Source organism: Mandrillus leucophaeus, unplaced genomic scaffold, assembly GCF_000951045.1.
Source record: "Mandrillus leucophaeus isolate KB7577 unplaced genomic scaffold, Mleu.le_1.0 Scaffold446, whole genome shotgun sequence".
Taxonomy (NCBI): domain Eukaryota; kingdom Metazoa; phylum Chordata; class Mammalia; order Primates; family Cercopithecidae; genus Mandrillus; species Mandrillus leucophaeus.
The window spans coordinates 531,397-548,871 of NW_012104765.1; the positions used below are offsets into that span (position 1 = coordinate 531,397).

Consider the following 17,475-nt stretch of genomic DNA (forward strand, 5'->3'; position numbering starts at 1 on the left):
CCATCCATCCATCCATCCACCCACTCATCCATCCACCCACTCATCCATCCATCCATCCACCCACTCATCCACCCATTCATTTATCCATCCATCCATCCAACCAACCAACCATCCATCCATCCATCCATCCATCCATCCATCCATCCATCCACTCATCCATCCACCCACTCATCCATCTGTTCATTTATCCATCCATCCATCCACTCATCCATCCACCACTCATCCATCCATCTGTTCACTCATCCATCCACCCACTCATCCAGCCATTCATTTATCCATCCATCCATCCATCCATCCACTCACTCATCCATCCACCCACTTATCCATCCATCCATCCACCCACTCATCCATCTGTTCATTTATCCATCCATCCACCCACCCACCCATCCATCTATTCATTTATCCATCCACTCATTCATCCATCCACTTTTTCATCCACTCATCCATCCATCAATCTAAACACTCATCCACCCACCTACCTACCCATCCACCCATCCGTCCATCCTTTTGTTCAACCACTTATCTATCAATCCAAACATTAATCTATTAATCTATCAATTCATTATCCACTCATCCATCCATTATTCACTCATCTATCCATCCATTCATCATCCATCCATCCAACCAATCATTCATCCACCTATTCATTCATCATCCATCATCCATCCATCTGTCCATTCATTCATGAGGCACCATTAGGTAATCTAGCAGACTCTGGGTAGAATTCCTCACTTAACCAGATGCAAAAGTTGCCTCTGAATACACTGGAATATCAACTTTAAAACACCTTAGTTCCAATGACTGTATCAACTTTTGGCCTAAGCCCAGCCAGGACCATGGGGACAGAGAGAGGGCATTGCCTCTGACAGCAGAGGGGACACTTACGATCGAGTCCGTTCAAGTAGCGCATTCGGATCTCACAGTGGCCCCAGACGGCACTCACTACAGGATACAGTTTTTTGCCCTTGAGTCCCCGAAAAGCCACTCCCATGTACTGTCCATCCACAATGAAGCTCAGCGTCCCATCGTCCATGTCCAGGGCTACCAGGAAGGAGTCAGGGACAATGAATGTCTCATCTGGTTCCAGAAAGGCTGGGTATGTTTTGCTTGGCTGGTTCTTGCCATCATGGTAGAGCCGGTTGCGCCCCAAATCCCAGCCCCAGGACTCGTGATTATTCCCCACGAGGGTAGTGTACCCGACCGAGTGCAGGGGGGCGTCTGCCGTCGCCACCCCCACCACGGCGTGTGTGCCCCGCTGTCTCATAGCCCATGTGATCTGCCACACGTGCAGCCCACGGGTATACCCGACTTTGCCCCTGATAGCGTCTGTGCTCTGGGCCACCGGATGCCGGTGAAAGATGAGTTTGTCGTCTTCCTTCACGAAGACGTTGAGCGACCGGTCGTTGTTGTTCCACGAATGCAGCAGCTGGACGTCGTAGGACACAGGGGGCATGTCCAGTAGCAGATCCAGGCGGGTGGGCTTGCAGTAATCCAGACCCTGGAGCTCCTGCTTCAGGGGCCGGTACGTGGGGTCCCTCATGTCCACAGTCTTGATCCCTCCAGTAACCTTCTGACCCATGTTCGCCCTGGTTTCACCTTCTCACCGAATCCCAAGGCAAACTCATCAATCTCGTGGTCTCGTCTCCAGTATTCTGATCGGGGCCAGACAGAATTCCTAAGGCGGGCTGCCAGGAGACCTCTGCAAGCTGCACAGCGTTCAGTATTGCCTAATGGACGGAAAGACAAACAACCGGTGAGCAGGGCTGCGGGATGAAGGGGAAAGTTAACCCGGAGGTCGAGGCGACCACATCAGCACGTCCCGGAAGCCTGCACCTGGGCTCCGTCATGCCTGACATGGACAGGCTGGAGTCTTGGCGTGGAATGAAATCCCCCGTTCCCTGGCTAGTTTGTCACAAAGGAAAGGGGCTGTCCGTCCACCCGGCAGACTGCACGGAGAGGTGGGCTTGGGGGCTGCGCGTCACCCTCATCTGTATTGGGTGCAGACATACGGCTGATGCCCACCAAATACCTCATCAGGGTTCCACAGGACGGCAGGCCATGGTGTCACAGAACCAGGACTCAGCCACGACAGTGGGCATCTGCTTGGTCAAAACAGAGGGAGGTGGTTGGCCCTTGCCTTGCTGTTCAGAGGGGAAGTGGAGCCCCAGGTAGCAGCAGAGGCTGTGAGGATGCCAATCCCAGCTCCTCCTCCCTGTCTCTGTCTCTGTCACAGCCACCTCCAGCAGACGCACCACCAATTCACTCCAGAGAAGGGCTCTCTGGTGCAGTCGGACGGTTCAACTCAGGCGTCTGTGTACGCTTGGCGGGAAGGGCCCCAGGAGCCTCCTCCGCCAGCAACATTCTTCTCAAGGGCAGGCCTCGATTCAGACAGCATGGGGGGCTCATCCCCCGACCCCCAGGAGTTCTTAGATGACTGACCACCTCTTTTTCCTGCCCACACCCTTCAACTAGAAGCCAGGGTTTCGCCCTCTGGGTCTCAACAGCACGTCTAGGGAGGAGAGTCCAACGCTAAGATGCCTCGTTCCCTCTCTGGCCTCACCATTCCCTGGGTCCTTCAGGAGGGAGAACAGGGACTCCGGGATGGGGGAGAGATCTCACTGCATCATCTACCCCATCCTCTCCACTGGCAGCCCAGGAAGAATTCTTTTTTTTTTTTGAGACAGAGTCTTGCTCCGTCACCCAGGCTGGAATGCAGTGGTGTGATCTCGGCTCACTGCAACCTCCACCTCCTGAGTTCAAGTGATTCTCCTGCCTCAGCCTCCGGAGTAGCTACGATTACAGGCACCCACCACCATGCCTGGTTAATTTTTGTACTTTTAGTAGAGACGGGGTTTCACCATGTTGGCCAGGCTGGTCTTGAACTCCCTGACTTCAAGTGATCCACCTGGCCTGGCCTCCCAAAGTGCTGGTCAGGAAGAGTTCTATCCAAGGAGGAGAAGGCAGCAGAAGATTTGAGCCTCGTTCAAGAGAGAAGTTTCTTTCTGCCATCAAGAGCCTCTTCGGTCTCTGGAAGGGACCAGAGAGGCCAGGGAGAGCAGCCTGGTTTGAGGTCAGGCTCCCAGGATCCACCAGGCTAGGGGCAAGGCAGGCTCCTGGCTGAAGAAACGGTACTAAAGGAGCCTGCAGGGGGTGCCTGGGCGGTAGGCCATCGGAGCCTTGGCTGCCGGGAGAGAGTCATGCTGGGTCGCTTGTTACTAGGGTGCCCAAGTAAAGGAGACAAAGAGAATCCAAAGGAACCCGGGGTGGGGGAGGCCGTGGGCTCCCAGACACAGGGAAATCCAGGAATCTCCAAGGGCTGGCCTCCCCGTTCAGTGTGGGGCCAGCCAGGCCAGGCTCTGCAGTGGGGCTGGCCTCCAGCTCCCTCTCAGCTGGGAAGAGGCCCCACGAGACCCTGTCCCCGGGGCGGCCAGGCCTCCAGGAAGTTTGGTCCTGGCAGAACCTTCCCATGTGGGAACCCTTGGTGCCCCGACCCCCTTATCTCAGGGGCCAGGTCATGCTTCTCGCCCTCCCCTTTCTGATGTGAGACAGAGGGTTCTTTTTTTTCTTTTTTTTTTTTGAGATGGAGTTTTGCTCTTGTTGCCCAGGCTGGAGTGCAATGGCGCGATCTCATCTCACTGCAACCTCCGCTTCCTGGGTTCAAGTGATTCTCCTGCCTCTGCCTCCCAAGTAGCTGGGATCACAGGCACCCACCACCGCACCCAGCTAATTTTTTCTATTTAGTAGAGGCCAGGTTTCACCATGTTGTCCAGGCTGCTCTCGAACTCCTGAGCTCAGGTGATTCACCCACCTCGGCCTCCCAAAGTGCTGGGATAACAGGCGTGAGCCACCACGCCCAGCCACAGACAGAGAGTTTTGATCTCAGAGGCACGGTCATCTCTTCAGAGACAGGGTAGGACTCCTTGTGTCCAGTGTCTGCAAAACCATTAGAGCGGAGGTGCACTCTCTGCAGCCTGGAGGGCCGCCCTGGTTCCAGAAAGTTCTGTGAATACTGTGACCTCACATCCATGATCTCCCAGGAAAATCCCATTTTCAAGCTTTCAGTTCCATCTCCTCTCCTGGGAGCCACTGAAACCTCTAGGACTCCCTCTATGCTGCTGCAGAGGGGCACCCCGTGGCTCTGGGGCCTGCGCCTCAAGCTGCGGGAGCGGGAGAGAGTTAGGTCTGATGTGGCGCCAGTGTGGCCTTCCCTGAATTCCCCTCTTCCCCAACCTCCACTGGAGCATTTTCTGAGCTGTAGGAAGGCCGGGCCGAGGCGGCTCTGGAGGTCAGAGCTGCAAGGAGTAGGGGCGAAGAGGACAACTCCCATCTCTGTCTGGACACCCCCTCCAGCTTGGTGCCCAGGAACCTCTCCATATTCTCAATTCCGCAGGGTCTTGTGGGCACAGAGGTCAGCTCTCTGGGAGGACGGGGCGCGAATTACTTTCTAAGAGAGCTAGTTCATGTCACGCTTCCTGCAGCGTAGCCCCTCCACAGCCCCCCTGCCGCTCAACTGTCGCAGCAGGGAGGACCTTTCTCCTGGGATCTCGTCTGTCATGGAAGATCCGCCCTCTCTCCACGTGTGGGAGCAGGTGGGAAGAGTGGGGAGGAGGCTGGGGGAGGGAGGGGAGAGTGGGAGAGAAAGGTGGCGGGGAGGGGTCCTCTAGCAGGTAACTGAAAATGCTAGGAGGGACCATAACAGGGAGGTTGAGGGGGGAAGAGGTGAGGAGAGCAACACCTCAGAGGGGGAGAAAGGGTGAAGTGGGGTGAGACGGGGAAGGACGGGGAGGGAGCGGAGGGAGGGGAGGGAGCTCTCAGGCTAATAAACCCAGGCCTGAACACACAGAATGCCTGTCTCAGCGAGACCGGAGATCAGTTTTTTCTGAAATGGGCGAGATAGTAAATGCCTGGCTTTGAGGGCCAGACAGTCTCTGCTGTTGTCGCGCAAAAGCAGCCACAGACGGGACATAAATAAACGCGTGTGGCTGAGTTCCAGAAAACTTTATTTATAAGGACAGGCCGGCCTGGGGTCTGCCAGCCAGAGCTTAAGACACAGCCCTGTGGGGCTGGGGCAGGCATTAGCCGGATGGTGGTGTGGTGGGGGGGGGAGGTCCCTGGAGTCTGGGCCAGCCTCATCCCAGAAAGAGCCACCAGAAAAGGGTGGCTTCACCCCGACGTGGGACATCCACTGTCTGTCTGTCCAGGTCGGTTCCACAAGCTCTCCTAGTTTTGAGATGCCATCACCTCAGGTGGCCCAGCAAGTCCTCAACACCAATGCTGGGCTGAGCTCCCTAAACCTAACCCGAACCGCCACCCCTCCACCTCCACCCACCTTCCCCCTACCCCCTCACCCCGGCCCAGGCCTTGGATCACATGGCTGTGAGGGGTGGGGGTCTGTGGGAGGGAGGGCCTGGGAGGAGGGAGGCTGGGGAAAGAGGGTGGGGCGTTTTCCCTGGGCAGGGCAGGCAGGTAAAGGGCCTGCAGCACTGTGGGGTGACTTCCTCACAAGGGCACCCTAGGGAATGTGGCCCACCCACCCGGCCACTTCTGCCATCTGAGTCACCACCCAGGCGGTCAATCACTGTGGTGGCCCTGGGGCTACTCTTGACTCATCTGTCACCCGCCCTGTGTCCAGGCTATGGTTAAAGATGACAGTGCCTTCCCACCTTCCTGTTGTCCACACCTAGCCACCTCCTTGCTGTGCAGGAACACTGAAACCATCCATCTGTCCTCCTCCTTCTATTTTAAAATGTGGCCGCACAGATCCACCCTTCCTGTGGGTCCCCAGGAGCTGGACTCGCCACCTCCCCTGGAACTGCAGCCCGGCGGGCGCTTCCCCAGCCCTGTTTCCTGAAGATTCCAAGCTCATGTGCCGAGACAGTAGCTCCAGCCACCAAGATCCACCCTGAGGGCGCTGGCGTCACTGCATTTCCACTTTCATTTATTTCCTAGCCTGTGCTCCATTCACTGAACAAAGATCACTGTTCTCCCGTCTTCCTTGTCACCACATCTGGCCCGACAGAGGGACGCTGCCTTTGGGCCAAGACCCAAGGACTTGGAAGGCTGGGTTAGGGCAGACCAAGTTTAAGGTCCCTTCTAAACCAGGGGTCAGCAAACTTCTTCCATAAGGGGCCAGATAGTAACCATTTAAGGCCCTCTGGACAATATGTAAATGAATGGGCATAGGTGTGTTTCAATAAAACTTTATTTACAAAAATAGACAGCGGGCCAGATTTGGCCCAGGAGCTGTAGTTTGCCGACCCCTGTTGTAAACCCATGGAAAATTGCTAATACGATCACCATAATTCCTGGACATGGTGCTCAGGATGGGGGGTGTGTACCACCCACAGGTGCCGAGTGACATTCACAGGTGCCTGGATGGCTCCTGTTAACACTGGACCGAGACGGACATCCCTGGGCCTGGAGGGCATCCAGCACTGGGCACCACACTTCAGGCAGGAGCTGGGAGAACAGTACAGGCCCCCGCTCTGGGAATACCTCCACTTACTGCTGCTCTGAGAAGCAAATGCAGATGCCTAGGCCTTGTGGGGCCCAGCAGCACCAGAGAAGCTTCGGGGCCTGGCATTGCTGAGCAGTTGGTGAGTTTCCAGGAGGTGGGAGGACTCAGCCTTCATCCCCACCCAGGAGGAGCAAAGTACAAGCCACAAAGGGCGTGGCTTGTACTGCCCTGCAGGGCTGGAACAGGAGAGCAGAGGACAGATGTGGCCCTGCTGCTGCCACCACCACCCCCCACACACATGCAAGCACCCATGCCTACATGCGCACACGTGTGTACACCCATACACACACGTGTACTCTGTGTGCCTGCACACTGACAGTAAGGGCAGCAGCTGAGACTAACAGAGGCGTCACAGTACAGGCAGTGCCCTGGCCAGCGGCGCCTGCTCCCCACTCCCTTAGTGAAAGTTTTTATCCCCAAAAGCACATTCCTGCATTAGCCACCATGTCCCCAGGACCGCACCTGCCTCCTCCTCTGCACAACTGTCCCAGCCAAGCCCCACAACAAACCAGTTCCTGGCCTGTACCCCTCCTGCCCCAGCAAACTCTACTCACTCTAAATAATGACAGTTCTCACTGCACACAGTTCTCACTGCACGCAGCTCTCAGGCTGCAAGCGTCAGCTGTCGCACGCAGGGGTCCAGTGTCTGGTGCTTCCTGAACACCAGGCTGTTACCTCATCACAGGCATGAATGCCGTGAGGGTATTTCAACCAGGAGAAAGAGTGTGTATGTGTATGTGTGTGCATGTATGCGCGGTATGCATGTGTGTGTGTAGATATGTGAGGTGTGTATGTATCTGTGTGTGTGGTGTGTCTGGATGTGTGTGTATGTGTGTGGTATGTATTCATGTGTACATGTGTGTGCTGTGCGTGCATGCATGCATGTATATGTGTGTGCGTGTATGTACATGTATGTCGTGTGTCTTCATGTGTCTGCGTGTGTGGAGTGTGTCTGTGTGTATACATCTGTGTGTGCAGGAGCTCTAACTGCAAGACCCTCCTCCTCATGGGCAGCAGGGAGCTCACCAGTCACTCTGGGTCAGGAACTCCTAGCAACATTTTCCCATAAGATCAGATTAAAGTAAAGATCAAGAAGGGTCAAGAGAGAAAAACAGCCATAAAACAGTGGTTTGGGAGCTCCCGAAAGGACCTTCCTCACACAACTGGCCCAGAGGCCGTGAGTCACGGAGAACAGCTGCATCTCATCTGGGTCGAAGAGCCTATGCTGGTGGCGGATTGTGTGTGACACGAGTTCCCTGACACTTGCTCAGGACATGTCCCGTGGAGAGCTTCCTCTGGAGGAAGGCAGGCGAGCCGTCCACACACCCACGCTCCTGCACGCCTCGTGTCAGAGATCAGCTGTCAAATCTGACGAGCATCTGTGGCGCTGGCACCAAGGCCTCAGCCTCTCATGCTCCATGTCCCTCAGCCTCGCTGGTTGAGCTCAGCTGGGACAACCCCCTGACCCCACACTCACCTACCCCGAGTCCTGGCCCGGCACAGCTCAGGCCCCATCGTGCCACAAGCAGATGGGGGGATAAAGGGAGAGGACACGTCACCAATATCAAAGTCAAGCACATGGCGGGAGCGTCTGTCTCATGCATGAGAGGGCTGGGCTGGGGGAAGCAGAGAGGAGTGCAAAACGGGATGGAGGCAGGAACCACCGCCTGGACCCTCAAAGCCAGAGAGCAGCCACCGGCCCTGGAGTCACCTTGGCTTCCCCTGTAGAGGGATACACAGCCTGGAGGAGATTCTGCCTTTCCTGCAACACAGTGAAGGCCACTAAAAGCTCTGGAGGAGGGGGAGGGGCTACCTGCAGGGACAGCAGATGACACGAAGCCCTGGGGTTTGGCTTCAGTGAACTTCTTCCCCCAGCAGGAGGAATACCCCACCACTACACACACACACACACACACACACACACACACACACACACGCACACACGCACACACACACACACATATGAATTCTTGCATGAGTGAAAGGGGATGTCCCTTACACCCTTTGAGGGCAAAAGCCCTCAACCCAGTGTCTCCAGAGCAGCCATGGGACGGGGGTGGGTTGGGGTCCCAAACACCCACCAGAGTTGTATGTCCGTACTGGATTTCCTGGTGGCAGCCTGGGCTCTAAGCAGATGAGCTTCCGAAAGCCCCTACTCCCTTGGCCAGCTTTGAACAGCCATTTAAGGTTGTCTGGGTCCAGGGAAGAGGCCATCTTTGGATTTGCTGGGGGCCCCAGATCTTAGTAGGAAGGAAGAAAAGAACCTCGCAAAGCCTCCAGTTTCGTGGGCTCCTCCACGCGGGGGCAGCCAGGTCTGCAGATCCACAGGGAAGAAAGCCTGGAAATGAATGCTGATCCCCAGCAGGTGGAGAGGAGTCAAAAGCATCCCCGAAGTGCATTGTCTGGGAGTCCTAGACCCGGGACAGGTGAAGAGCACCTGTCTTCAGCCTTTAATGATCTAGGGAAGCCATTCTCTCTGAAGGCAGAGGGAGCCTGGAGTGGTAGGAGAGGCAAGGCAGGCCCCTGTGGTCGGAGAGTGCCTTCTGGATACAGCCACAGTTTGCTTTCATTATGCAAGGCAGAGAGGAATGTGTTGCTAGACACAGCACTACCACCGAGACAGGGGCGAGACAGTGCTGTGGCATGCACAGGGTTAAAAACAGTTGCCGTGGTGGCTCATGCCTGTCATCCCAGCACGGTGGGAGGCTGAGGTGGGTGAATCACCTGAGGTCAGGAGTTTGAGACCAGTCTGGCCAACGTGGTGAAACCCCATCTCTACTAAAAAATACAAAAATTAACTGGGCATAGTGGTGGGTGCCTGTAATCCCAGCTACTCGGGAGACTGAGGCAGGAGAATCGCTTGAACCCAGGAGGCAGAGGTTGCAGTGAGCCGAGATTGTGCCACTGCACTCGAACCTGGGCGACAGAGTGAGATTCTGTTAAAAAAAAAAAAAAAAAAGTTGCAGGGACTGCAAAGGATGTGGGGAAAGGACATTCCTACACAGCATGGGTGTGTGTTGAAGGGGGACAGACCCTGAACTGGGACAGCCTTCTAGGTGTGCAGGTGCAACGAGGCAGTCCCTGTCCTGTCCATGTGCAAAACGCCCAACAATCACCCACGGCTCTTGTCTACCAAACCCTACAGGCCTGCACAGGGGCATGAGGATGAAGATGCTGGGGACAGCATGAGTCCCACCTCGTCCACATCATGGAGCTCCATGCAGCCCCTCCAAAGTGGTGACGCAACAGAAAATGTAACACGATGCTGTCACATTTTTAAAAGCAAATCACAGAACAATACGCAGATCATGATGCCATTTCTGAAAAAACAGAATTTAAAAAGATTCTCTCTGTGCACATTTATCTGTAGGTACAGAGAAAGGTCTAGAAGGATAAACATCAAACCTTTCACAACGGTTAATGCTGGTGGGTGGCAGGGAAAAAACGCTTTGAATTGAATTTTTTAAAATGCATGTATTCCTTTTGAAACTAAAATGATGTTTAAGCACACAAAAGAGAATCAAAGGCTGAGAAACAATGATTTCACACACTATGTTTGCAAGAACAAGTTATCCCCAAAGCAATTCCTACAGGTTCTGCACCTGTGTTGCTTTTATAAAGCAAGCACAGTGTAATGTGTAGGCACTATTGTCCTGAATGTTTTTTCCATGAAGGTACGTGTTAAGGATCCATAACCGGCAGAAGGGCATTTAAAATGCTTTTTTTCCTTTTAAAGAGACAGGGTCTCGCTATGTTGCCCAGGCTGCTCTCTAACTACCAGGCTCAAGCAATTCTCCTGCCTTGGCCACCCAAAGTGCTCAGATAACAGGTGTGAGCCACCATGCCCAGCCTGGCAGAATGGTATTTAAATAAAGGATGAGAATCCTGGGGAAGCTTTGAGGCCATGCCAAAGAGGGACATTATGTCTACAGCGATCTATCCCAAGACTTCTGGTTATACTGCTTCAAAATTACAGATTTTGATTAGCCCAGTAAAAATGGGGCAGCTATCTCTCTCTACTGACCCAGAACACAAGAAGAGAACAGCTGGTCCGTCCCCATACCCAGCCAGGTGGCAGCTGCACAGCGGCTGTGCACGTGGCAAAGGCCAGGTGAGGCGGCCCCATCAGAAACACCGGTGGCTGTTCCGGCCCCGACAGACCCACTCCAGGGAAGGGGAGGGGAGGAGGAATGAGACTCTGAGAGCAGACCCTGGGAGAGGCTGAGACAGGCCAGACTGCACAGCACCTGCCTGCAACCCCCCAGTGGCATTTCAATTAAAGCCACAACCCTGCAGACCCCACCTTCCCCCAAAATGCTTTCAGATCAATTGTCCTGGAGCCTCGCTTCCACTAAAAATTACCTGTTGGTGGTGGTGTTTAGGAAGAGGTCTGTTGAAGGAGCGGCTACACCCTCTTTTGGGGATGTAGCCAATGCGACTGGGGACAAATGGTCAGAAAGGGCAGGTAAGGGATGCACAGGGGTGGGTCGGTCACCAGGGAGTGGCAGACACTCACGCTCCTCCTTACGCCCGGTTCCCCCCCAGTGTCTGACTAACCCCAGAACAGTGAGACCATTGTTTCGCCCCAAGATGGGGAAAGAATGAAATTCAGGATGTGGAACAAGGTGACCTATTTATAAAGCCTCCTTTCACCTGAAGATCACGTAACTTCCCTCCCTCTGCCGCCCGTCTCACACACCAGTGGTGGCAGCCCAGGATTCTGCAAGAGAAACATGCTCCGAGCGATCTGCTATTTTATCAGAATGAACCTCTGCAGCCTGGCTCAGCCGCCGCCTGGGCTCTGCCTGCTCACTGGGCTCCTGTGCTCCCTCCAGCATCCTGAACATGAGTGGCAGGGACACTCTTGGTGGTGGAAGGGCTCAGGGAATGCTCCGTGCTGGCTGGGCCATGGAGCCCCTGGCAAAGGGGCCACCGCCAGCAGGGCTTGTGACACGTGGTTACCACCCCCCACCCCTCACCCTACCAACCACCAACTTGAGGAGGGACCCCTCAAACAGGGATATAAAAATAAGTCTGTGCCCCTAGAATCAACAGGATCCTTCTGGAAAGTTCTGACAAGTGATTTTGGAGAGAAAATCCCACACGGTCCACAGCTCTAGCCGCTGACCTCAAAAGACCCAAAATGCACCTGCTGTAAACGTCTATGGAAGGGCCCAGATGACTCACAGCACTTTCAGAGGGCTCGAATCAGTGGAGCCACGGCCTGGGAAACCAGCATGATATTCATACAGAGACTGAAAATTACAATAAATCGCAGCTGTAGCCTAGGCAGGGTGACGAGGACAATGAACTGTGCCTGGTGCAGACGAGAAGCCAGTTCTTGGAGGGACCCCAGGGACAAACAGCAACCTTCCCGAAAGGTGACCCAGATAGCAGCAGACATGCTGTCCCACGGCAATGGGAATAAAATGGAGACTATGGACCACCAACACTGCCTGGCCTCGGGGGTCACACACTGGGTCCACGTGGTTCACACAGGCGGTGGGGCGCCCCAAAGAGTAGAGGCAGAAAGCCAGGGCCAACAGCAGCCCCGCGGCCATCTCCAAGAAAAGAGTCACCAACAGGATACCCATGGGACAGGCTCAGAGACCTGGTACTCCTCGCCCTCTGATCCCCGGCAGCTCCCCAGAAGGCAGGAGATGGGAGCTCGAGGCAGGGTGGATCCGGTGCACCCAGTGACTCCCAGGAGGAGGCTCTGCAGAGAAGCTGGTTCTCTGGAAGGGCCTTGCTCCAGCCTAGCCTCCCGAGGGACTCCAGAGCTCAGGGTTGCCTGGCTGAGAGGAGGAGGCTGGAGTGCATCCAAAGTCTGCCACTTCCCCCCAACAAGGCAGTCTCCTGGACACAGGGGATCCAACCAAACTCAGGCTTTCAGGGTGCCAAGGCCTGAATGGGAGGCGGTGACACACTGATCTCTCTCTGTGGGATGTGCCAGCTGGCAAAGGTCACCTCTGGGAGTGGTCCTCGGGTCACCCTCATGTCCCTCCAGGGATAATAAGCAGGAGGGTAACCAGGAAGGGGCTGGGGAGAGGATCTGAGGACTCAGGAAGCATCAACCCAGAGAGATTTCAGGGGTCATCACGCAGCCTACGTGAGAGTCAGGGGGCCAGGCATCCACGTGTTCCCCCCTGAGGCCCAGGCGGCTGCCCTCAAACCACCTGGGGGAATAGGAAGGGCAATGTTCATGATTTCACCACAGAATCGCCTAACTAAAGCTCCAGGCACAAAGTAGGAGCTTCATACATGCCGCTCCCTGCCCTCCCCTTGCCGCCTCTCAACACCTGAGGCTATCGGGGGACACCTGATAGCTTGGAATCTTAAATGCCAAGTGCAGGAGAGCACTCAGCTGGGGAATGCCATGGCAGGTGCTGGTCCTACAGCTCACAGGGGTGACCCAAGTTGCTTGGCCCCGTCACCAGACCCACAGGCCTCCCTCTATCTGGCAGTGAGGAAAACAGGAAAGGCCCTGTTTTACAGGAGTGGTTCTCAAAGTGGGGTCTCAACCCGCAACATCAGTCAGCATCACCTGGGAACTCAGAGATGCAAATTCCTGACCCCGTTAGACTTTCTGGATCAGAAACTCCGTGGGGTGGCCTGAATTCTAGAGCCCTCCAGGGCACTATGATGAGGCCAGAGATTGAGAACCACTGGTTTCAAGGAATGATGCCTCAACAGTTTAGAATCTCAGATCTCTATTAAATGAAAACTATCAGGATTACACTTGTACCAGAATTTTAAAAAATTATCTTGATATGAAATATTTCAAATGTTAGACATTCTCATAAGAAATCTCAATACAGAAATGTAAAAAGCATAAAGTGTTTCCTCTCACCCACTGCCCAGGGAAGCACAGAGGTGTGTCCTTCTAGAACATTCTGGTGCATATGAGAATAGTCTATTTACAGCAAAAGATCACACTGCAGATACGAATCCACAGTTTGCTTTTTCCATCGTAATATATTAGCTCCTCCATGAAATTTATGTTAGTGGCTGCATAATATCCCATTATGTGCTATTATAATTTTGGTGACATTCCCTCCTAGATGGACATCTAGGCTGTTTGCTGTAATCACGGTCATGTGTGGGGAGTTAATTATTTCTCCATAACAGGATGGCCTTAGAGCAGCTTCTTTTAATTTAGTTCACAGCCACCTCTCCTCTTACCGCTCTCAAAATCTTGGACCTTGGGACCATCCGCCCCACCATCCACTTTTAGAAGAAAATCAAGTGTCCAAGTAACACACCTCCAGGTTCCTGATCTTTGCAACTGACTGAGGCAAGCCCAGGGTGGTGGGGAGTGTCTGTGGAGATAGCTGGACTGGAGGTTTCTCAACTGGACCTCGACTGGATCTCGGCCAATGAACCTGAGAGGATTGTAAAAGGACTTAGGCTGTGCGCCTCCTTGTGCAACCCAATCGCCATTTCCCGTGTGGGATTTCACGGAACTGAGCAGGATGCCAAGGGAGGGGTAAATCCCGGGGCCTCCCAGGCAGGTGGTGAATAAGAAAAGGACTTCAACATACTTTTCAGGCCACAGTAACCTTCGGGCACTTCCTCTTATATGCCAGAGGTCTCCCTCCTCCAATTCCATCAACCTGGAACACACGGGTCAATACTCAAGAGGGGAGGGTTCCAGCAAGTTCAAAGGCAGTGAATAAATTCATCCTCAACTTCCCAGGCAAGTAGAAAGGCCTGGGGGCCAGAATGGCATGGCACCAGCTCGTCACATATAGGATAAGGCAAGGAGTGTGGAAGTGCCTCCCCAGCTAGCGAGTGGAGTATTACCCACCAAAAATGCTAATGGGGGCTGGGTGTGGTGGCTCACACCTATAATCCCAGCACTTTGGGAGGCTGGGGTGGACAGATCTCTTGAGCCCAGGAGTTCAAGACCAGCCTGGATAACATAGGGAAACCTTGTCTCTACAAAAAATACAAAAATTAGCTGGGTGTAGTGGTACATGCCTATAGTCTCAGCTACTTGGGAGGCTGAGGTAGGAGGATTGCTTGAGTCCAGAAGGTTGAGGCTGCAGTGAGCCAAGACTGCGCCACTGCACTCCAGCCTAGGCAACAAAGTGAGACTCTGTCTCAAAAACAAACAACAAAAAACCTGCTAATGGGAAGGATCTCTGTACAAGAGGGCAAGGGAAAAGGTTTCCTATGTCAAGTGAAAAAAGGGTCATAACTGCATCTGCCCTGAGACTAAAACCTAGAAAAAACTGTATTGGCATACTCAGGAGAGAGGTAGAAAGGAGCCTGGAGAAATGAAAATGTCGCTGTGTGTAGAGTGGTGAGCTTATGAGTTCCCTCCCTTTTAAATTTCTTTACTGTTGTGTTGTTACTGTTGCAAAAACACAAATGGATGAGCCCGAATGTCCATCGATGGACGCATGGATAAACAAATTGTGGTATACACATTCAGTGGAATATTATTCAGCCATAAAAGTACTAGTGCATGCTACAGTGTGAATGAACCCCAAAAACTTTAGATTAATGTGAAGGAAGCCAGATATAAAAGGCCACACATTGTATGATTCCCTTTCGATGAAATGACCAGGATAGGCAAATCCATAGAAACAGAAAGCAGACTGGTGCTTGCCTGGGGCCAGGAAGCAGGGGACGGGAAGTGGCAGAGGTCTCTTTTAGGGGTGATGAAACTGTTTTGGGACTCGAGCCTCTTTTAGGGGTGATCAGACTGTTTTGGGACAAGACAGAGGTGGTAATATACCATATTGTGAATGGACTGAATGCCACCAAATTGTACTCTGAAAAAGATGAATGTTAGGTGAATTTCACCTCAATAAAAAATAAATAAATAAATAAATGGATGAAAAATGTCCACCTCTCCAAGATCCACATGGACAGGGGGTGGGTGTGGATGGGGGTGCAGGGCAGAGAGAGGCACAGGGCAGAGAGAGGCACAACCTGGCTGGTTGGACTGGGCTTGTTAGCCCAGAGTTACACAAAAGGACACCGTTAAGGACGCTCAGATGTGGGGAGTAAAGAGCCTTTGAGAGCAGAATTGCTGCAGGCCAGGCCTCTGCCCCTCCCCTTTCTGTTCTCCAAAGGAAAAAGTGCAGTGCCGTGGTTTGGCAGCCCTTGCTGCCCCGAGACAGCACCTGTAGACCGAGTTTCTCCGGAGTTCGGGATGTGTGCCTGCATCTCCACCCCTGGGCCCAAACTGTGGTCTGGGGAGGGGATGACCCTGCGGGCTGGCGGGGGATGAGGACATGGGAGAACCGATGTCAGGGTGATCCCTACCCTGGGAACAAGGCAGGATGAGGCAGGAGAGGAACGTTTGGATTCCTAGGCGCCTACTTTCTCACTGAGCAGGTCGACACCCTGAGGCAGCTCCAAACTGGCAAAGGCCCTACCTTCTGCTATCAGGGAATCACCCAGCCACCGGGATCCTCCGTGCTCTCCCACGGATGATGCTGGAGCCTGACCGCCACTATCAGCTGTACCATGGAGTGTCTGCCCACAGCTAGGGGTGCCCCAGGTTGATCACAGGGTCTCTGGACTTGTCGCTATGCCAACCTCTTCTCATGGGCTGCATTTCTTCATTCTCAGGTGGAGGGATCATCACTCACAGGCCTGGCACAGCCGTGCCCACGGATCCTCTCCTGGCCAGGCTAGCTCACACGGAACATGGGAAGCCGGCTGAGAACTCGACCATCCGAGGCCTGTGCTTAGGCTAAGTTGCTTGCTCATCCATCCCACAAGTATCTGTTAAGCCCCTAAGACAGGTTAGAATGAGCTTCTCAAGACCTTGCTTTGTTTCTCAGTCCCTAAGTGCCTCAACAAGGTGGCCAATTCAAAAACACAGGCCAACTAGGCTGGGCACGGTGGCTCACACCTGTAATTCCAGCACTTTGGGAGGCTGAGGTGGGCGGATCACCTGAGGTCGGGAGTTTGAGACCAGCCTGACCAACATGGAGAAACCCCATCTCTACTAAAAATACAAAATTGGCTGGACGTGGTGGCGGACACCTGTAATTCCAGTTACTTGGGAGGCTGAGGCAGGAGAATCACTTGAACCCGGGAGGTGGAGGTTGCAGTGGGCTGAGATTGCACCATTGCACTCCAGCCTGGGCAACAAGAATGAAACTCTGTCTCAAAAAAAAAAAAAACAAAAAAACAAAAACAAAAACACAGGCCAACGTGGTTAGTGTTCAGGAAGGGAGAAGAGGCCTTCCCCTGAACTGCTAGAAAACATCTTCCCCAAGGGGAAACTGGAAGGAACAAACAACATGGACAAGATGTCACCGGCAGAAGTGACCCAACCTGAGAGATGGTCTGGCAATGTTCAGCTGGTGAACAGTGGGAAAACACCCAAGTCCAAATAATGTGCCTCAGGGCTGGAATTCATTCCAAAAGTATTAAGCACCTACTGGATACACAGAACAGGCAGAACTTGCTGCCCTCAGGGAGCTTACTGTCTAGTGGGGGGAGGCAGGCAACATCCAATCATTTGAACAATGAGTGCAAAAGCTTCAGGGGAAGGGGCTGCTGGCAGTGGTTCTGCCCGCATCTCCGAACTCTCCCCCAGTGCCTCCCCCATGCCCTTGGGAAGCGGTGGCAGCTTGGGCATAGGTCTGCAGTGTACTGGTGGGGAGGGGTTTGTGCGCCCTGCTTCTCTGTTCTGACGCCAGAGGGCCAGGACCTAAGCACTGCGGGAAGTTTCTCAGAAAAGTAACTTGGATCTGGAGTGTGCCTATTCCATTTATCACATTTTGAAAACACAAGGGGAAAAAAGGGGAACTGGAAAAAAGGGAAATTGGCCCAATATCCATTGAATGGGCTAGTCCAGGACAGCAATCAGGGCCGGAAGAGGAAGAGACAAGAACAGAGGCACTTGCTTGTCCCGGCAGAGTCAGCCCAGTGTTGGAAACTGAAGCCCAGGACTGGCCTTTTGAGCTAGACAGTCTTCTCCCGTTCCCGCT

General features: G+C 53.7%; 1 protein-coding gene across 1 annotated transcript; it reads right to left on the reverse strand.

The window, feature by feature from the left end:
* Positions 1-778: 778 nt before the first annotated feature.
* SPSB1 (splA/ryanodine receptor domain and SOCS box containing 1) lies at positions 779-15,354 on the reverse strand. The gene is made up of 2 exons (XM_011994200.1): positions 15,329-15,354; positions 779-1,699 (listed from the first exon to the last, which is right to left on the reverse strand). Exon 2 carries the CDS (start codon positions 1,577-1,579, stop codon positions 779-781), a length of 801 nt encoding a protein of 266 aa, XP_011849590.1. The 5' UTR covers positions 1,580-1,699; positions 15,329-15,354.
* Positions 15,355-17,475: the final 2,121 nt, after the last annotated feature.

Bases quoted from the DNA above. Each gene is read 5' to 3' on its own strand.
- SPSB1 (XM_011994200.1), bottom strand. From the start codon at position 1,579: ATGGGTCAGAAGGTTACTGGAGGGATCAAGACTGTGGACATGAGGGAC.